The 16539-nt window shown below is 46.7% G+C and overlaps 1 protein-coding gene across 2 annotated transcripts in view; it reads right to left on the reverse strand.

Annotated features, from left to right (window-relative positions):
• The window catches only part of hectd1 (HECT domain containing 1), a 28889-nt gene extending 12642 nt beyond the window's left edge, over positions 1–16247 (reverse strand). Inside the window, exons 1-24 of one of the 2 annotated variants that reach the window (XM_071499111.1) lie at positions 16036–16247; positions 11460–11620; positions 10576–10725; positions 10250–10484; positions 9228–9455; positions 8740–9021; positions 8368–8638; positions 8138–8214; positions 7581–7679; positions 7377–7491; positions 6796–6970; positions 6367–6505; positions 5712–5882; positions 4732–4954; positions 4381–4644; positions 3947–4158; positions 3163–3309; positions 2978–3072; positions 1908–2013; positions 1685–1819; positions 1432–1571; positions 936–1148; positions 411–521; positions 88–254 (exon numbers count right to left, since the gene is read on the reverse strand). In XM_071499111.1, the coding sequence (XP_071355212.1) occupies positions 88–254; positions 411–521; positions 936–1148; positions 1432–1571; positions 1685–1819; positions 1908–2013; positions 2978–3072; positions 3163–3309; positions 3947–4158; positions 4381–4644; positions 4732–4954; positions 5712–5882; positions 6367–6505; positions 6796–6970; positions 7377–7491; positions 7581–7679; positions 8138–8214; positions 8368–8638; positions 8740–9021; positions 9228–9455; positions 10250–10484; positions 10576–10715 (3745 nt within the window). In that variant the 5' untranslated portion in view covers positions 10716–10725; positions 11460–11620; positions 16036–16247. The remainder of the gene's footprint in view (positions 1–87; positions 255–410; positions 522–935; positions 1149–1431; positions 1572–1684; positions 1820–1907; positions 2014–2977; positions 3073–3162; positions 3310–3946; positions 4159–4380; positions 4645–4731; positions 4955–5711; positions 5883–6366; positions 6506–6795; positions 6971–7376; positions 7492–7580; positions 7680–8137; positions 8215–8367; positions 8639–8739; positions 9022–9227; positions 9456–10249; positions 10485–10575; positions 10726–11459; positions 11621–16035) is intronic. The other variant, XM_071499110.1, reaches the window with a different exon arrangement.
• Between the last annotated feature and the right edge of the window lie 292 nt (positions 16248–16539).

Here is a 16539-nt window from a genome sequence, read left to right on the forward strand (position 1 = left end):
CTGTGTGTGTTCGTGGTGACAGACAGAGCTCGTTTGTGGAGACCTTCACTTTTACTTAATAAAGTGACCCTGGTGATGCGTCCTTACCGAGCTGGTCCTCGCAGACGGCGGTGACGGTGCCGTACAGCTCGAGCCCTGACAGGGACAGGTAGTGAGTCTGGCCGCTGGCGTTCTTCCCCATCTGCTTGATCCTGATGTGCCTCCAGCCCTGCTTCTCCTCTTTGGATGGGTCCAGAGGCCATGTGGCCGTCGACCTGTGAACGCACCCACACAGTTACACCTACATCACTGATAAAAACACAGTCCAGCGCTGAGCCGTGTGCTGCGTTCAAGTCAAAGCTCCTTCTCTGTAAATATGAGGTCTTGGTCCACATCAGGATTCGTTTACTGAAACAAGAGGAACGTCGTACCCAGGTTCGTTGAGGCTGCAGTCGTCTACATGAGTGTAGAGAGTTGTCCAGTTCTGTCCGTCCTTCGACACCTGAAACACCCAGTTCCTCAACGCAGAGCGGCCATAACCCCTGAAGAAGGAGGAGGAGGAAGAATACGGTGAAGTATCAGATAGAAACTAACTAGAAATATCTAAATGAAAATGTTTTATTTTATATTTGTACTACACTGCATGTCTTAGGGTGTAGGTACGTTTGTTTTGTTTCCTGGCGTCTCTCAGGCTGTGTTTGTGTTATTACCAGGCCTTGTTCATCATGTGTAGGTAACTGACAGATGGTAATTTAACACAAGTTCTGCAGAGCTGTTTTATTCAGGTTATTTAGTCAGAAGTCATTTGAAGTTCCATCAACAACATCAGTGTTTCAGGAGGTCACTCAGCTTTAAATCTAAAAACCTGATGTGCAGCTGCAGTAAAAATGTCAGTTTGTCATAACTTTAATTTCAAAATAAGAGCGTATGGGGTGGGTGTATGTTTGTTTTATTACCTGGCGTGTCTCAGGGTGTACGCTGAGGGAATGACCCAGAGGCCGAGGTCGACGGCGAACCAGGCATTCTTATCATCGTTGGTGTGGCAATTGAGGGCGGAGCTATCCCGACTCAGGATATCCTCCAACCGCCCATAGGGCAGGTTACGCCCCTCTGATGATGTCACCACCACCAGGCCGTAGGCAGCAGGGTTCACCCACTCGTACGCCGTCCTGAATGCAGAAGGAGTAAAGCTTGTGATGATGCTCTGTGAGGTCAGTCCTAAACTCCTGAGGAACAAGGTGGAATCTAAAAACTACTGAACCTCGACAGAAATATTTTAACAGTTAAACGTCTGTAAACGTATAAAGGTTCATTAATGACAAAGACACATAGAAGAAATGTGAAGTTGGGTTGAATTTGACTGGGGACACAGATCTGATAAATAAAAACTGACTGCTGCTCTCAGTTCACTCTAAATGAAGATGGGGACCTGGCTGTGGTCGCTGGTCTTACTTGGCGTTGGTTCCAACCCAGTAGATGATGCCATTCTCGTCAAAGTCATGTTGGTGTCTGAAGGTGAAGGTCTGTCCCTCCCTCAGCTTCCTCACGAAGACGAAAGACGAGCGCTCAAAGTCGTACCACTGCTTCGCCACCTGGACGACGGAGAGGAGGAGGAAATTAACGAGTCATATCATCGGACTCATCACTGAAGGGAGAGCAGCCGTGTCTGGTTGTGAACATATTTGTGTTGTGTGTGTGTCCTCACCATCTTCAGCAGGTACTGCTCCAGAGACTCCACAGTCGCCAGCGGCTCCATCTTCAACATGCGGCCCGTCCGGTCGATCAGAGCCGTCTCACCTGGTGCTCGCTCCAGACGGAAACGCAACCTCCTCGTCAAGATCTGACCAACACAAACACACACCAGTTAACACAGTTAACGCACAGACACCACAGACTCACACCTGGACCCAGACCTCACTGTGACTCACCTGCAGGTTGTATGAGGACCCTGGAGTGTCGTACAGGTGCAGAGGTAGACGTTCAATTGACTCCAGGACAGCTATCAGTTTACGGATTAAGGCAACAGCTGGTCGGCTGCAAACACACAAACACACACAGGAAAACTCTTCAACAGTCACATCAGACAGGGCAGATAGTCGAGACCAGACCAGATCAGACCTGATCTTAACCAACTCATCTGATCTATAGAAATATTAAATCAGTGATTCATCACAAAACCAAGAGTCCTGCACACAGTCGATCACCTGCACTGGATCAGTTCAACTTTCGCTGCTTAGATCATCAGGTCAAATTCAACTGTTGAGTTTTAATGTGTTTGAAAATCTGGGCTGTAGTTCTTCTGATGATCTTTAATTTTTCAACGGCAGCAGGAATGAAAAATTACATTTTTCCAACTGCCGTCATTTGCAGCCGTCAAGGTCTTTAATTTAACAGACACAAAACAAGCGCCCTGTTTATTATCTGTTTTTAATAGGCCTGGGCGATTTCCCATATTTATTATATGACATTATTGTGTTTCATGTCTGTCAAAAGCGACTCTGCCACTAAACAGAGGTTTAAAGTTGCTAAGCAGTGAATTGACTCCTTTTCCACATTATGAAAAATATCACAAAATGAAAATACTGGAAAATCACAGAATATTTACTTAAGCCTAATTTAATCATCTATGAAATTACTGATGATTCTATAAATTATCAAAAATAAGCAGCAAACGAACATGAAAAAGTGTAAACCTCTGATTTATTACTTTGTCTACAACCAAGTTTGTATAACATCAAACAAAGAGAAATCATCTTACAATAGAACCAGTCAAGTATTTATTAAGGCTGAAACTAATGATTATATTAATTATCAATCAATCAATCTGCTGATTATCTTCTCGATTTATCATCTGATTTATAAAACTCAATGAAACAGCTCACAGCAGGGTTGTGTTGATTTTGTTCAAACCAATGAAAAGATTCAGTTTGTTTCATATTGAAGAAGCTTGAAGCAGAAAATGTTGATTATTATTTTCTATCAATCAGCTCATCGTTACCTTTCATCGTCTTCATTCTCACTGAAAGCCGCCTTAAAGACATTGATCCTCTCCATTAAAGGCTTACAATCATGTTTCAGGTCCAGCTCCACGCTCTTCAGACACAGCAGAAAAAACAACGTCACAACTCAACATCTGTAAAGCTGCAGCCATGTTTCCACGTGACAGGGTCTGAGGGGACTCACGTTGTTGAGGACGGTGAACAGAGCCTGGACCAGGCCACTGCTGCACATCTCATACGGAGAAATCGTGTTCTCGTCCTTCAGAACCACAATCAGGTTCTCCAGGGCCGTTTTCATCAGGTCCCTCCACGTGTTCTCCCCCTCAACACACTGAGAACACACAAAGCAACAAAACCTGTTCCAACAACTGAAGCTGATCCTGGAACCAACAGAGTCTGTACCTGTGTGTACCTGTGTGTCAGTGTGTGTGTGTGTGTGTACCTGTGTGTCGATGTGTGTGTGTGTACCTGTGTGTCGATGTGTGTGTGTGTACCTGTGTGTCAGTGTGTGTACCTGTGTGTGTGTGTGTGTGTGTGTGTGTGTGTGTGTACCTGTGTGTGTGTGTGTACCTGTGTGTGTGTGTGTGTACCTGTGTGTGTGTGTGTGTGTGTGTACCTGTGTGTGTGTGTGTGTGTGTGTGTGTGTCGGTGTGTGTGTGTGCCTGTGTGTCGGTGTGTGTGTACCTGTGTGTTGGTGTGTGCGTGTACCTGTGTGTGTCGGTGGGTGCGTGTACCTGTGTGTGTGTCGGTGTGTGCGTGTACCTGTGTGTGTCGGTGTGTGTGTACCTGTGTCTGTCGGTGTGTGTGTACCTGTGTCTGTCGGTGTGTGTGTACCTGTGTCTGTCGGTGTGTGTGTACCTGTGTCTGTTGGTGTGTGTGTACCTGTGTCTGTTGGTGTGTGTGTGTGTGTACCTGTGCGTCAGTGTGTGTGTGTGTGTGTGTGTACCTGTGTGTCGGTGTGTGTGTACCTGTCTGTTGGTGTGCAGCTCCCAGGCTGACTCCAGCTGAGTGGAAATGTTCCTCAGGGTGACCACCACTCCTCTGGGCATGCTCTCTACAGCTTTGAAGTGGTCGTCGTACAGCTCCCTCGCCATGCTCTTCACCTTCTGCTTCGTCTTCTCCAGCTTTGACTTCAGCTTCCTGCCTCGCTTCCCCGTCCAGCCCGTCACAAACTCAGAGCCTGCCCGCACACGCACACACACACGCACACACAATCAGAAAAGACAATGTCTTTTAAAAGTTTTGTTCTTTTGTCCTGTTTTCAATGATGCAGGTAAAAACTGTTTGTTAGAGGTTCAAGTCATCATCATGTGATTTTTTTCAGTCCTGAGGCAGCTTTAGTAAAAAATACCAACCATTATTAATTCAATAAACAACAGCTGACACGAGGTCAGTGACTCACCCAGCGACGTCTCAGCGGTGAAGGAGTGTTTGGTTCCTCTGTTGGACTCGAAGACGAAGCCCGGCAGGTCCTCCTTCAGGATGGTGGCCTGCTGTCCGTCCGAGTTGTGGATGGCGATCTCTCCGTCCTTCAGGCAGGTCAGAGACCAGTTCCCCACTGTCAGCTTCGTGGGACCCACACTGGACAGGATGGGCTGACTGGCTGTGACCGGTTTCACCTGACTCCTCGCCCGCTGCAGCTTCTCCAGGAACTCGCTGCGAGACTCTGTTGGGGGGGCGGGGGCATAAAATCAGTCACAGTTGCAGAGAAACCCAGAGATCAGTCAGTGTGTTATGAACATGCTGTTCGTACCGGAGCTGTCGGACCCCCCCTCTGGACTCCCGCTGGAGTACATGGTGGCCAGCTTCCCGTCCAAGATGAACCTGAACCAGCCATTGGAGCCGTTGGAGAGCTCGAGGGCGGCGGCGTCCGACCAGATGTAGAGACAGTCCCTCCCTCTGATGATGGACCAGTCCCTCCAGTGGTACGGTTTCCCCTGCTGGATCTCCCTGGCGTCCTCCTGCACCTCCTCTTCCTGCAGGAGAAACATGATTCAGTTCCATGTTCTTGTTGATTTCTTCACGTGTTCTACTACATCATGTTTTTCTTCCTCCATCATAACTGAAAAAACATTGTTTCCAAGCTCTGCATAAAAACCTACGAGGTTCTTCACAGGTTTGGATACTTTCTTAAATGTTACACATAAGAACATTAAAATGTTAAAGCTCCACCCAGTCTAAAGGTAGATGTCCATGTGTTTGTGATTATAAAGCAGGTCTAGGTTCTATATTAATACTGTGAAAGTATCAAAGCCTCAGTCCACAGAGAAATGCACACAGCCTGTATTCAGACACTGAGCCTTAAAACCAGCCGTCAGGACTTCTGGAACTTTGTGATGTCACAACAAAGCAGTCAGTCAGAACCTCTCCTCTGATTGGCTGACTGACCTGTTGTTACTAGAGCTCCAGAGAGAAGCCTGAGAGAGGAGATGTAAAACTACACTGAGATGGTTTTTGGTTCTTAAAACCACAAATATATCTTGTGATGGAGATCAACACTTCAGATAATTCAAATATGGGACCTAAGATTGAGAATAATTAACTTAATAGATAAACTTTATTAAAGACATTCATGCCTTCATCTAAACCTAAGCTAATCTGGAAAATGTAGAAATACAGAGATGAAAATGTGTCAATAAAAATCAAATCAATCTCATACAATAAAATCCAAGAAAATCAGTGTGAAATGTGTGTGTATGTTACTTTAAATAGTGACACACTCTCTCTCTCTACCTTCTCAGGCTTTGCCTCGTCCTCGTTCTCGTCGTCGGACGCCGGTCCAGCCAGAGTGGACACCTTGTTGATGACTCCCAGTCGAGCCAGCTGGTCGAGGAACACATCTCCACCTTTATCCACCAGGTCTCTGATGATCTGCAGAGCCAGGAGGTGACCGTCGTCGTCGTCCTGACACACACACACACACACAGAGTTTACAAGGTTTTGTTTTTGGAGTTTCAGATTATTGTGTCACTGTATTCTGCACATTGTGTGGCAGGTTTTGTGACCAGTGGAAAAGGAGCTTCACCTCTGTAACGTGAACTCTGTGTTTCTGCCTGGAGATCATCACGACCATAACAACTTCCTGTCTGTCTATTACAAACCACTGTGCTGCGTCTTGTTGTCTGATGAGCTTTTAAACTCATAAATCTGTTTCTCAAACTGGACGTATCACATTTTATTGTCTCATCGGTGCATGAAACTACACAGCCCCACCTTCATGTAGTGTGTTGGTCTTCACCAGTCTACTGTTACAGGTGCACCTTTCTTTTCTCTCCCCTGGTCTGATACAGTTAGTTAAGACCCTTTTCACACAACCAGGTCAAGGTTGGAATTTAGCACTTTTATTCCACCTCACTGCTTGTGTGTGTGTTTGTGTGTGTGTGTGTACCTCCTGATCCAGGACAGTAGCAGTGATCTCCACCAGCACAGTGGGCAGGTTGTGACCTGTCTCACTGTCACACACCTCCTTCAGCAGCACTTCACTGCTGTAGTGAACCATCTTCCTGATCAGAGCCAGACTGGCTTTCCTAACACACACACACACACACACACACACACACACACACACACACACACACACACACACACACACACACACACACACACACAGAGTCAGAATAACTGGCAGCACAGTTTACAGGTGTGTTTAATGTTTCATCTGCTCTAATCTAATTAAGATCAGACTGTTGTGGGTTAACAGCTCTGAGTCAAATTAATGAGGTTTGAATGGAGTCATGTGACATTTAAAGGAGTAGTTTACAGTTTTTCTGACTCAACTCAACTTGTTCAAAGTGCTGATGAACTGTGGGACGTTTACCTAATAGAAGGCAGCATGGTTTGCTGAAAGGTTTGTGCAAAAACAGGCAGCAGTCTCTTCAGGTAGATTGGAGCCATCTCTGGGTCTCCTTTGGGCTCGCTGCCCTCCTCCTCCTCCTTGTTCACATCTTTCTTCTTCTTGTCGTCGCCCTTGTTCACAGGACACATCCAGTCTCCTGAAACACACACACACCCATTGATGTTGCTTTCCCTGAGCGAGCCGCCACACCTTCTGTCCCTCTAATAAACCAGGGACAGAACCAGAACTTGTCAGCTCCAGCTGATCCAGACTGGTCCAGTTTGGTCTGATCTCAGCTCCAGAGCTACACTTAAACCTGCACCACGTGTCATGTTTTCAGCTGTTGTTAAACTGGTCCATTGTTACTAACATTGCTGCTGCCATTTATTTATGCATTTTATTCTGTGGATTATGAAAACATTTATTGGAATATTCTGTTTCTAAAGACAAATGATTGGTTGTATTATGGGATAAGTCACATTCTGCTGCAGATAAATCCACACCCTCTGGTAAACACTGAGTAGTAGTAGCGGAGTTAACAGTAGTACTGTGGGTTTACTAACCAGGCGACTGCAGTATAGCCACCACCTCACTGTGTCCTCTCTCCCTGGCCTTGTCCAGAGGAGTCTTTCCGTCCTCGTCTCTCAGGTCAGGGTTGGCTCCGTGACGCAGCAGAGTCTGCACAAACACACACAAACACCAACTATCAGGATGCTGTGTTTACACTGTGTATTCACTGTGTGTGAATGTGTGTGTATGTGTGTTACCTTGGCTACTTGTGGGCGTCCGAAACAAGCAGCGTAGTGTAGTGAGGATGACCTCTGACCTCTGTTGACGTCCGCCCCCCTTTCACATAGAAACTCCACCTGTAACAACAACATGTGGTTGGTTGGACTCTCAGACAGGAAACAAGAACCTCTGAATGAAACATCAACAATCTTCGCAGGAAATGATGTCATACATTTACAAAACAAACTTTATAAAAAAAAAAAAAAGCCAAAACATTTCAGTTCCTAGTTTTGTTTTATTTGAATTCTTTAACGAGCAGCTCCTCTGTTTCACACTTCACTCAGATGCCTGATTTTAGTGTCTTTTATTTTGTCATTTTCCTGTGTGAAGACACTAAAGATTCAAAACCGGTTTTGATGAGGAGCTGTTGTAACCATGGTAACGTGAGCATGCCAATTTGTGTGCAGTTAAATGTACAATATAAAGCTGAGTTCATTGATTTTAGAGGTGGATCATTTCAGTCATTGAAAGAAGATGAAGATATTTCAGTCTCTGATAAAGTGGCGGAACAACCCAGTGTGTTCATTTTCTTTACCATTTCCTGTGTGCCGAAAGCTGAGGCCCAGTTGAGCAGCGTTTGTCCGACATCATCCATGAAGTTCACCTCAAAAGCTGCAGCAGAGAACAGTCGGTTATGATCAGTCGTTCAAAAGCAGCACTGACCATGTTACAGCTGGTTTTAATAAGCAGCTGTTTTCTGCCACATTTCTTGGCCATGGAACGAGTTCAGGTCTCTGTTTGACCCCGGTCTGTTTACGTTCTCACCTCCGGTGTCGATGGCGTCGATCAGAGCATCGGTGTCTTTGCTGCGGATACAGTCGATGAGCTGTCGGTGCGATCTCTCCCCGGAGCTGTCCAGGCGTCGCAAGCCAGGGATCCGACTCGTTGACCCCGCCGTGGACTTGGGCAGCGCCTTCCGCCCCTCGAACAGCAGCACCAGCAGGAGGTCCACCAGCCGCATGGTGTCCAGCACGCAGCGCTCGTCTCCTCCCAGAGCGGACTCCATCGAGTCGGGCAGCGCCGAACGCAACAGGTCCTGAGCCGGGCAGAGAGGAAGAGAGCACGAGAGAGTTTCAGTTTATTCTTTAAAGTGAATGAATTCATTACTGTGCTGCCGTTTACGATGTATCCACCTACATGTGTAACAAGTGGCGAGCCCCTGCACAGCGTGGACAGCAGGCTGACAATGGTCGACACCTGGTTGCTCAGTTTGGAGTCGGGAGCAGAGGGGGCGGCGCCCGTCGAGGTCCGGCCCGGCTTGCAGGAGGAGGAGGGGCCCGACACGGTGCCGCCGGCAGCTGCCATGCGGGACAGCAGCTCCTCCGTCAGGCCGTGTTTGGCTAAAGGGGCGGGGTCCACGCCACGGCGAGTGAACCTGTCGGCCAAAGAGGCAAAGCAGCGCAGGGCGCCGTCTGACACCTGGAGGACAGGGAGCAGCAGGTGAGACGGAGAAAACAAGTGTTTCTGTATGTGAGGGCTAAGAATTCAAATCAGCTGTTATTGTACAACATAATACAAGACAAAGACGTCTTCCTGTTTCCACAACATCTGCTCTCCCATTTCAAAATGGCGAACACCTCCGGCCCCTGACTTCTTCCTGATGCTGCTGACTCTGGCGTAGTTACCTGGTGGTCTTCATGTTTGAGGAGGCTGGACAGAGACTCGACGCAGGTCTCCAGAGATGAGTCCTGAGGTTCCATCTTGCTGCAGAGCCGGGACACCACGGCCATGGCCGAGTGCAGAGTGTCTTTGTGGACGAGGTGGCCACTGTCTCTGATGAAGCTCAGCACGCAGTTCAGACCGCCAGCCTCGAACACAGCACCAGACTCCCTGGTACAGATCAGCTCCAGCACCTGGAGACACACACACACACACACACACACACACGTTTAACACACTCGCCTCCTGGTTCCTGAGGCAGAACTGACAGTAAAGATCACACTAAAAAAACAGATTCATCTCCTTTGTCGACAGCTGCTGCAGCTGAATCACTCGGTCGATTAATCAATAGAATCAAAGTATTTCACAGCTTCTCTGATAATCTAATAATCATCATCATTGTGAACTGAATCAAAACCAGACATTTAAAGCTGTGATGCACATTTTTCACCACAACATTTATGGACTGAAAGAATCCATTCATCATTAAAATCTAATCTCATGGCCAAGGCAGATATAAAAACTGGGCACAGACACAAAGTTCCTCCTCAGAGACGACAGAAAGATTCAGTTTCTGCCATGTGGTGGATTCAACCTGGTTAAATTAACACGGGACCAAACTGCACCTAACAATACACAAATAGAAGCAGCATCTTTCTGCCTGTATCTCAGAGCAGATCAGAGACAGACTGAGGCCTGAAGAAAGAACCCAACTGTCCTGTGATGTGTATCAATAAATGCCTGGTAGCACATGGCGGTGAATCTCCTGCCTGGAGACGTTCTGCTCCACTAAAGTGCACAAACAGAGCAGTGAGCAGAAGTGATCATCACGTCTCATCCTCAATTAACCACAGCAGCAGATAAATGAGACATCCTGACTAACAGCCAATCCAAACACACAGCTGCTTGTCAAACCGATGACATCACTGAATCAACCAGACCACCGTCTCGCCGTTAGGCTTTAGTATTTGAATCCAGCTCCGGTCACCTTGACACACTGCTCGGCCAGGTCTCTGCTGGTCCTGTTGTTGAGCTCCACCACCACCAGCCGGTTACACAGCGCCTTGATGGCCCCGTCCACTCCCACGATCCTGCGGGTGCACTCTGCTGACACGTCCAGGTAGTAGGTGATGGCGCGGGCCGTGACCTCCAGCACGTTATCTGGAGCGCTCTCGTCCAGGAAGATCTTACAGAGCGCCGGGAGGAACGTCCGAGGAGGACAGCTGGAATCAAAGCAGAGACAGTCAGCGAGGAGTCCGCCGACCTTTGACCTCTGGACTGCACCAAACATGTCATGAAAAGGTTAAAACTCACGTCTCGAAGCAGCGGTCGACGTTGTCCGACATGAGCAGCAGCATGCAGAGCTGCTCCAGAGCGATGAGCTGCATGTCCCGCTCATCGCCCTGACCCATCTGCAGCCACTCCAGCAGGGTGTCCGGGTCCACGTCCGCCATGATGGTTAGCCTGAAGGGACAGAGGACGCAGTCGACAACCAGGACGTTTACAGAGATTAGTTTAGACCACAGAGCAGTGTGTGTGCTGTTCAGTGGTTTAAGTGATAATCTGACACACTGTAATCCAAATAAGACACCTGCATCACTCAGGCTGCAGTTTTCATCTGCAGTCGCCGTTAAAAACTGTACGGAGCCACATTTTACTGACACAGAGAATATAAGTATTATTAAAGCTTTACCATAAATCCACAGGCTGCTAAAATACCAGCCGTTCATAATTATGCAAATCAACACCAGATATAAATGATTAATTACTGAACCGTGAGAACAACTGATTTTTATCTGATGCAACTGAATCATCAAGAGTCTCAGATGCAGCACTGGATCTGAGATCGGTGCTGATATCCAGACCTGAGAGACGTCAGACATGAAGGTGACGTCCGACTGTTACACTAAACTTCAGCAAAATCTTTTTTCAACCATGTTTTTTTTTTTCTTATAACTCTGTCCATTCTAAATAATGCGTCATATTAACTGACACACTGAGCGCGTCAGGAAACATGTTCTTCATATGTACTGACTCAGTACGGTGCCATTTTTCTGTATTTATGTTGATGAAATAAACATTTGAAGAAAGGTTCGTTTTAAATGTGTTTGCTGCCAACACACACACACACACACACACACACACACACACACACACACACACACACACACACACACACACACACACACACAGTTTACCTGGCTCCCCGTTGGCTCCCCGCTCTGGCTCAGCGCCCAATCACTGCTCACAGTTCTGTTGCTGTTTGGGACTCATCCAACCAACCGGACGGAGGGAGAGAGGAAACACGGACAGGGAAGAAGTCACTCGCTCTCACAGGGGATTCTGGGACATGTAGTCTCTTCAGGAGAACAGAGCAGAAAGGGAGGAAGAGAGAGAGATGTGATTTAAAACAAGATGATTTATGCAGGGCAGTGGCTGTTGTCATCCAGGAATTACCCAGTGGGTAATTCCTGGATGACAACAGCTCGTGCCCATTCATCACAGGGTGGTGGATCATTTCTGGACAAATGTAGCTTATACTTGTTTGTGTAGGGTAGAGGATAATTCTTGGATGATTCTTGCATAAATCTGTTTATTTTAAAGCACCAGATAATTCCCTGAACAACTCTGCTTGTGCTGGAGTATGGAGGGCAGTGGATAATTCCTGGGTAGCTTTCATTATTGTATTGGGTAGTGGGTAATTCCTGGGTAGTTGTAGTTTGTTCAAAGGAGGCAGTAGATAATTCCTGGTGGCTGCACCAACTACAGTGTTTGTTTGATTATACAGGACAGTGGCTAATTCCTGGGTGAATGCAGGTTGTATTTATTATAACCCATGTCCATTTAACCAGGGAAGGAGATAATTCCTGGAAACTCCTGGACATACTAGATTATTTAGGGCACAAAGGTTTTGTCTGATCCACAACGTTGTCCAGTCTCACTGTTACATTCTGGGAAACCACAACACTCACAAATTAATCTATTATTACATGAATTACACTGAAGACAGAATTTAACACAATCAGCCAGCAGCCAGTCAGAAACCACACACTAGACCAAACCACCTGCATCAAACAACACACACACACACACACACACACACACACACACACACACACACACACACACACACACACACACACACACACAGAGCAGCAAAAGAAAGGCAGCGTGTGTGTTTCTATGACGCAGGAGGTTCAGGAGCTGAACTCTGATGTGGCTCCTTTTCCTTTAACCACACGTCCACAGAGAAGTCAGACACATGCAAATCTGAAGCAGCTCCGTTTGAGAGGCCGGCGCTCAGCTGACAGAGAAGACTAAAACACAAATGCTGTTCATGGAGGGAAGAACTGAGGGTTCGTCCTGTTGATTACTGTTTCTAATTAACTGACCAGGGTTTAGTTTATTAAATGTCAGACGGTGAAAAATCCATCACAATTTCCAAAATCAATTTTGTTTTGACTCAGTTTGCTGTGACAGAAAACAGAGGAGCTGAGACGATGAGTCAACAGACAGACAGACAGATGGACAGCAACTATTTTATCAATTAATTCATTTTGTCTTTTTTTTTTAAAGGAAACAAACATTAAAACTAGCAGCTTCCCTCTGTGCAACTGTTTACTGCTCATTTCTGTTTTCTGTCTCAGGAAACTGTTTTGTTAGTTATTCCAGGAAATCTGATCACGCTGAGAGTTTTTCTATAAAACTCAAATATAACGAGCAGGTACTTAATAACTGCAGCCACTGACACTTTCTCACTTTCCCTCTGCACCAAACTGTGTGTTAGTTGTTTTATGAGTGAGAGCCTCAGAGAAATCAGCTGTGGTTCACTGACAGCACAAATAAAGATGAGCTGGGTTCTTCCCTGTGTGGACGTTTAGAGTCTGGACGGTCCAGAGTCTCGGGATCGCAGCAGCTGTGTCCGGTTGCCTAGCACTGCAGCACGGCATGCTGGGAGTCTGATGGGTCCTGGCTAAGTTGATTAGAGCCTAATTTGAAGACTGTCTGTCTGACCGTCTGTCTGTCTGTCTGTCTGTCTGCTTGGATATAAACAGGCTGAGCTGAGACAGATCCTCTTATCAACAGATTAATCATCACAACTTGCCAGAGAGCGCCCTGACCCCCCCCCCAAAGGCCCGAGACGACCACAGCAGGACTGAGTGTATCCGGCAAGTCACAGGGTTTGGCTTTCACCCCTTTAACCCCTCACGGTGTCCTGTGTCCACTTTCTAAGTCCAGATTGAGGTCAGCGATCAGCAGCAGCAGGCACACACCTTTCCTCTTTGTCAGAGCTGAAGCTCAGTCTTTTAAAGTCTGTTCAGGCTCAGAGTTTTTTTTTTTTTTTTTTTAATAACTTCCACATCAACAGCAATACCGAGAGATTAAATCACAATCAAAACCTGCAGAGACACAATCCGGACTGAGGAAAACCAGGTCGAGTTCATCTGCAGGACCAGAGTCTACACCTGGGATCAGATGATGGGATTAGCTTCACCACAGAGACAAGGACTGAGCATCAAACACGTCTACATGAGAGACTGAGCCTCGTCTGATCGTAGCGAGCCATCGTTTCTGTTCAGACTGATCTGATATGTAAGGACTTGAACCTTCGGTTGGTTTAATGCTGCATTTTCTTCTTCAGCAGTCTGTGTTTGCTCACACTGAACCGTGAAGCATTCAGAGCCGCAGACAGTCACCCAAACCACTAACTGATGATCACAACAGCTATTACATTCAGAAATAGATTCATTGGCTGGTGATCGAGTAATGGTTCCACGAACTGCAGGAAAACACACGTCTACTCATCACAGGGAGGTCTTTTTAAAAAGCACTGTGCTTCAAACAAACAATGTGAAGAGGCACTCATTATCAAGTTATCCATTGATTATTATTTCCTAATAATCAGTTAATCATTTGAACTACAGAGGAAAATGTGACGTCTTCAAACTGACTGGTTTTCACTGACCAACATTAAACTTTTATTCAGTTTTCTACGAAGAAAAAACACCAATCCTCAGAGTTCAGAGGCTGTAGTTAATCTGGCATTCCTGCTTAAAAATAACATAAATTAATTAATCTATCATCAAACTACTTCCTAGTGATCAACTAATCATCTCAGCTCTATGATTAACCATGATTACCATCAGGAGTAAAATCAGTGGTTCATTAATTTATCAGTGGTTGACAGAAAACGTGCTGATGACCGGGAACAGCTGGAGGTTTTTCTAATAAACAGATGTGATGAACATTTACTGACACTCAAATCGATGTGACAGATCCCTCCTTCACTGGGTCCTGACACATCAAATATTTAGTTTTATCAATTCATCTTGTGAGACAACAGACCAAGTGATAAATAGTGAAACAGCTTTTTAAGTGAAACACAGGTGAAGGAGACGTTTTCAAACGCCCAGTCGTGTCTGAACATCAACACCTACACCTGAGGAGCTGGAAGCTGCATGTTGGAGAACTTTAGTGGAAAAATGGTTCAAACTATGAAAACCTTATCAAAACCCTTGCAGATTTTTTCTAGTCACTGCAGCTCTAATTGGAAGTGAAATATGTGGTGATTTACAGAAAAGTTGCGGGTGGCTGAGTCTTGGTGATAAACAGATGGTAAATAGGACAATATAACGACATTTAAACATCCACACAAATCAACATTTATCAACTTCTCTCAACAGGTTCACCGAGTCACCGTCTCTGAGTTTCTGGGCTGTTGATTCCACTAAATTAACACTTGGGACATATCTGCATTAACTATGATTACAGACTAAATAATAACTTGGTAAAGTTATCCAGTAAGTTAGAGATAATGACAACATGGATGCAAGTCCCCACATACAAAAGAAAACTCCAGCTGCTGAGGAAAACAGTGTGATGTGATAGAAAGCTCCGGAACAGCTGAGTGAAGCTTCGAGTTTAACTGTTTGAACATTAATCACGTTAAGACAAATCAAGGCTTTAGGTGGTCGTGATTATGTTTCATATTCCTCTGCCCAGCTGGAACAAACCTCCTTTGTTTGTCACTACAAACTTACACAATGTGAGAAACTCGGCCGCAGAGCCGCCGGCTCTGAGGGAACACCTGACAGAGCTGCCTGTGGCCCCGCGGCTCCTCGCCCGGCCGAGGCTCAGCGTCCAGGAGCCCAATTCTTTCCTCAGCCTCACAGCTACATCAGAGGATACGGCAGGGTCCGCTGCTGGAGCCGTCCAGCCCGGACCACAGGGCTTCATGGCCGAGTAGCACTCACTCACTGCCAGCAGCCGAGCATTAGCTGTTAGCTGGTAAACAACTGCGCTGTTGTCAGGCCGTTAAAACAAAGTGTAACTGCCGGGAAATATCCCAAACATACAGCCCGGACCCCGGCGGTCCCAGACAAAGTTATATCTTTGTTTGTCGTTCATCGCAGAAATAAAGTATCAACAGCGAACCCCGCAGCGCTGGCTCAGGTTAGCCGGTTAGCACCACGCTAGCTAAACCAAACGCCGCTGAAATAATTTTATTTTCATAAAACCGCAGCACTTGGCGATTTAAACCCCCGCTGCTGACTCGTTTCACCCGAACACACAACGGTTGTCGTAGTTCGTGTGTGTTAAATGTGTCGTTAACGTCCCTTTAGTGAGCCAACTACCCCCGCGGCCTCGGACTCCTAAAGCGAGCCGCGGGGCTCGAGTTCCGGGAGAGCGGAGAGGCCGCAGCGCCGCCGCGGACTGCCACCACGGGAGACACCGGTCCGGGCTCCGGGTTTAGCTGCGGGAAGAAACACTCACCGTTTCTTCTTTTCGGCACGGAGACAATCGGCGGCGGTATGTACAGTGATCTCCTGGGTCCAACTGGAGGTCGAGGAGCCGTGTGTATCGCCGATGTCGGGGTTTAATTCAAGGCGTTCCCATTTCTCCTGAGCGGGTAGAGAGAGGTCGGCGCGGCCGGCGAGGAGACGATACACGGAGCAGACTGAAATGGAGAGCCGAGCCGACCGAGGGTGAGCGTTCAGGGGCGGGAGCCGAGCTCGGAAATAAGAAACACCACAAAGTTAAAAGCCGCTGAAAAGAGAAAAACAGGTCCCTTCTTGGCAGTGAAGGTTAAAGGAGAAATGAGGACGCTCATGGCCAATAGACAGGCGTCCGTTGGGTAACCCTGTTGTGGGGCACTTTTTATTTTACCGTCTTAATATGATTATATAGATATATATTTAAGTATAGATTCAGTACTTTAAGATATAACACAGTCACGTCGCTCTATAAATAGGTATCAGCATAAAGAAAAACACCTTT

The sequence above is a fragment of the Trachinotus anak genome, unplaced genomic scaffold, assembly GCF_046630095.1.
Source record: "Trachinotus anak isolate AG129_WGS33_773 ecotype Australia unplaced genomic scaffold, CSIRO_AGI_Tana_v1 ptg000015l, whole genome shotgun sequence".
NCBI classification, from domain to species: domain Eukaryota; kingdom Metazoa; phylum Chordata; class Actinopteri; order Carangiformes; family Carangidae; genus Trachinotus; species Trachinotus anak.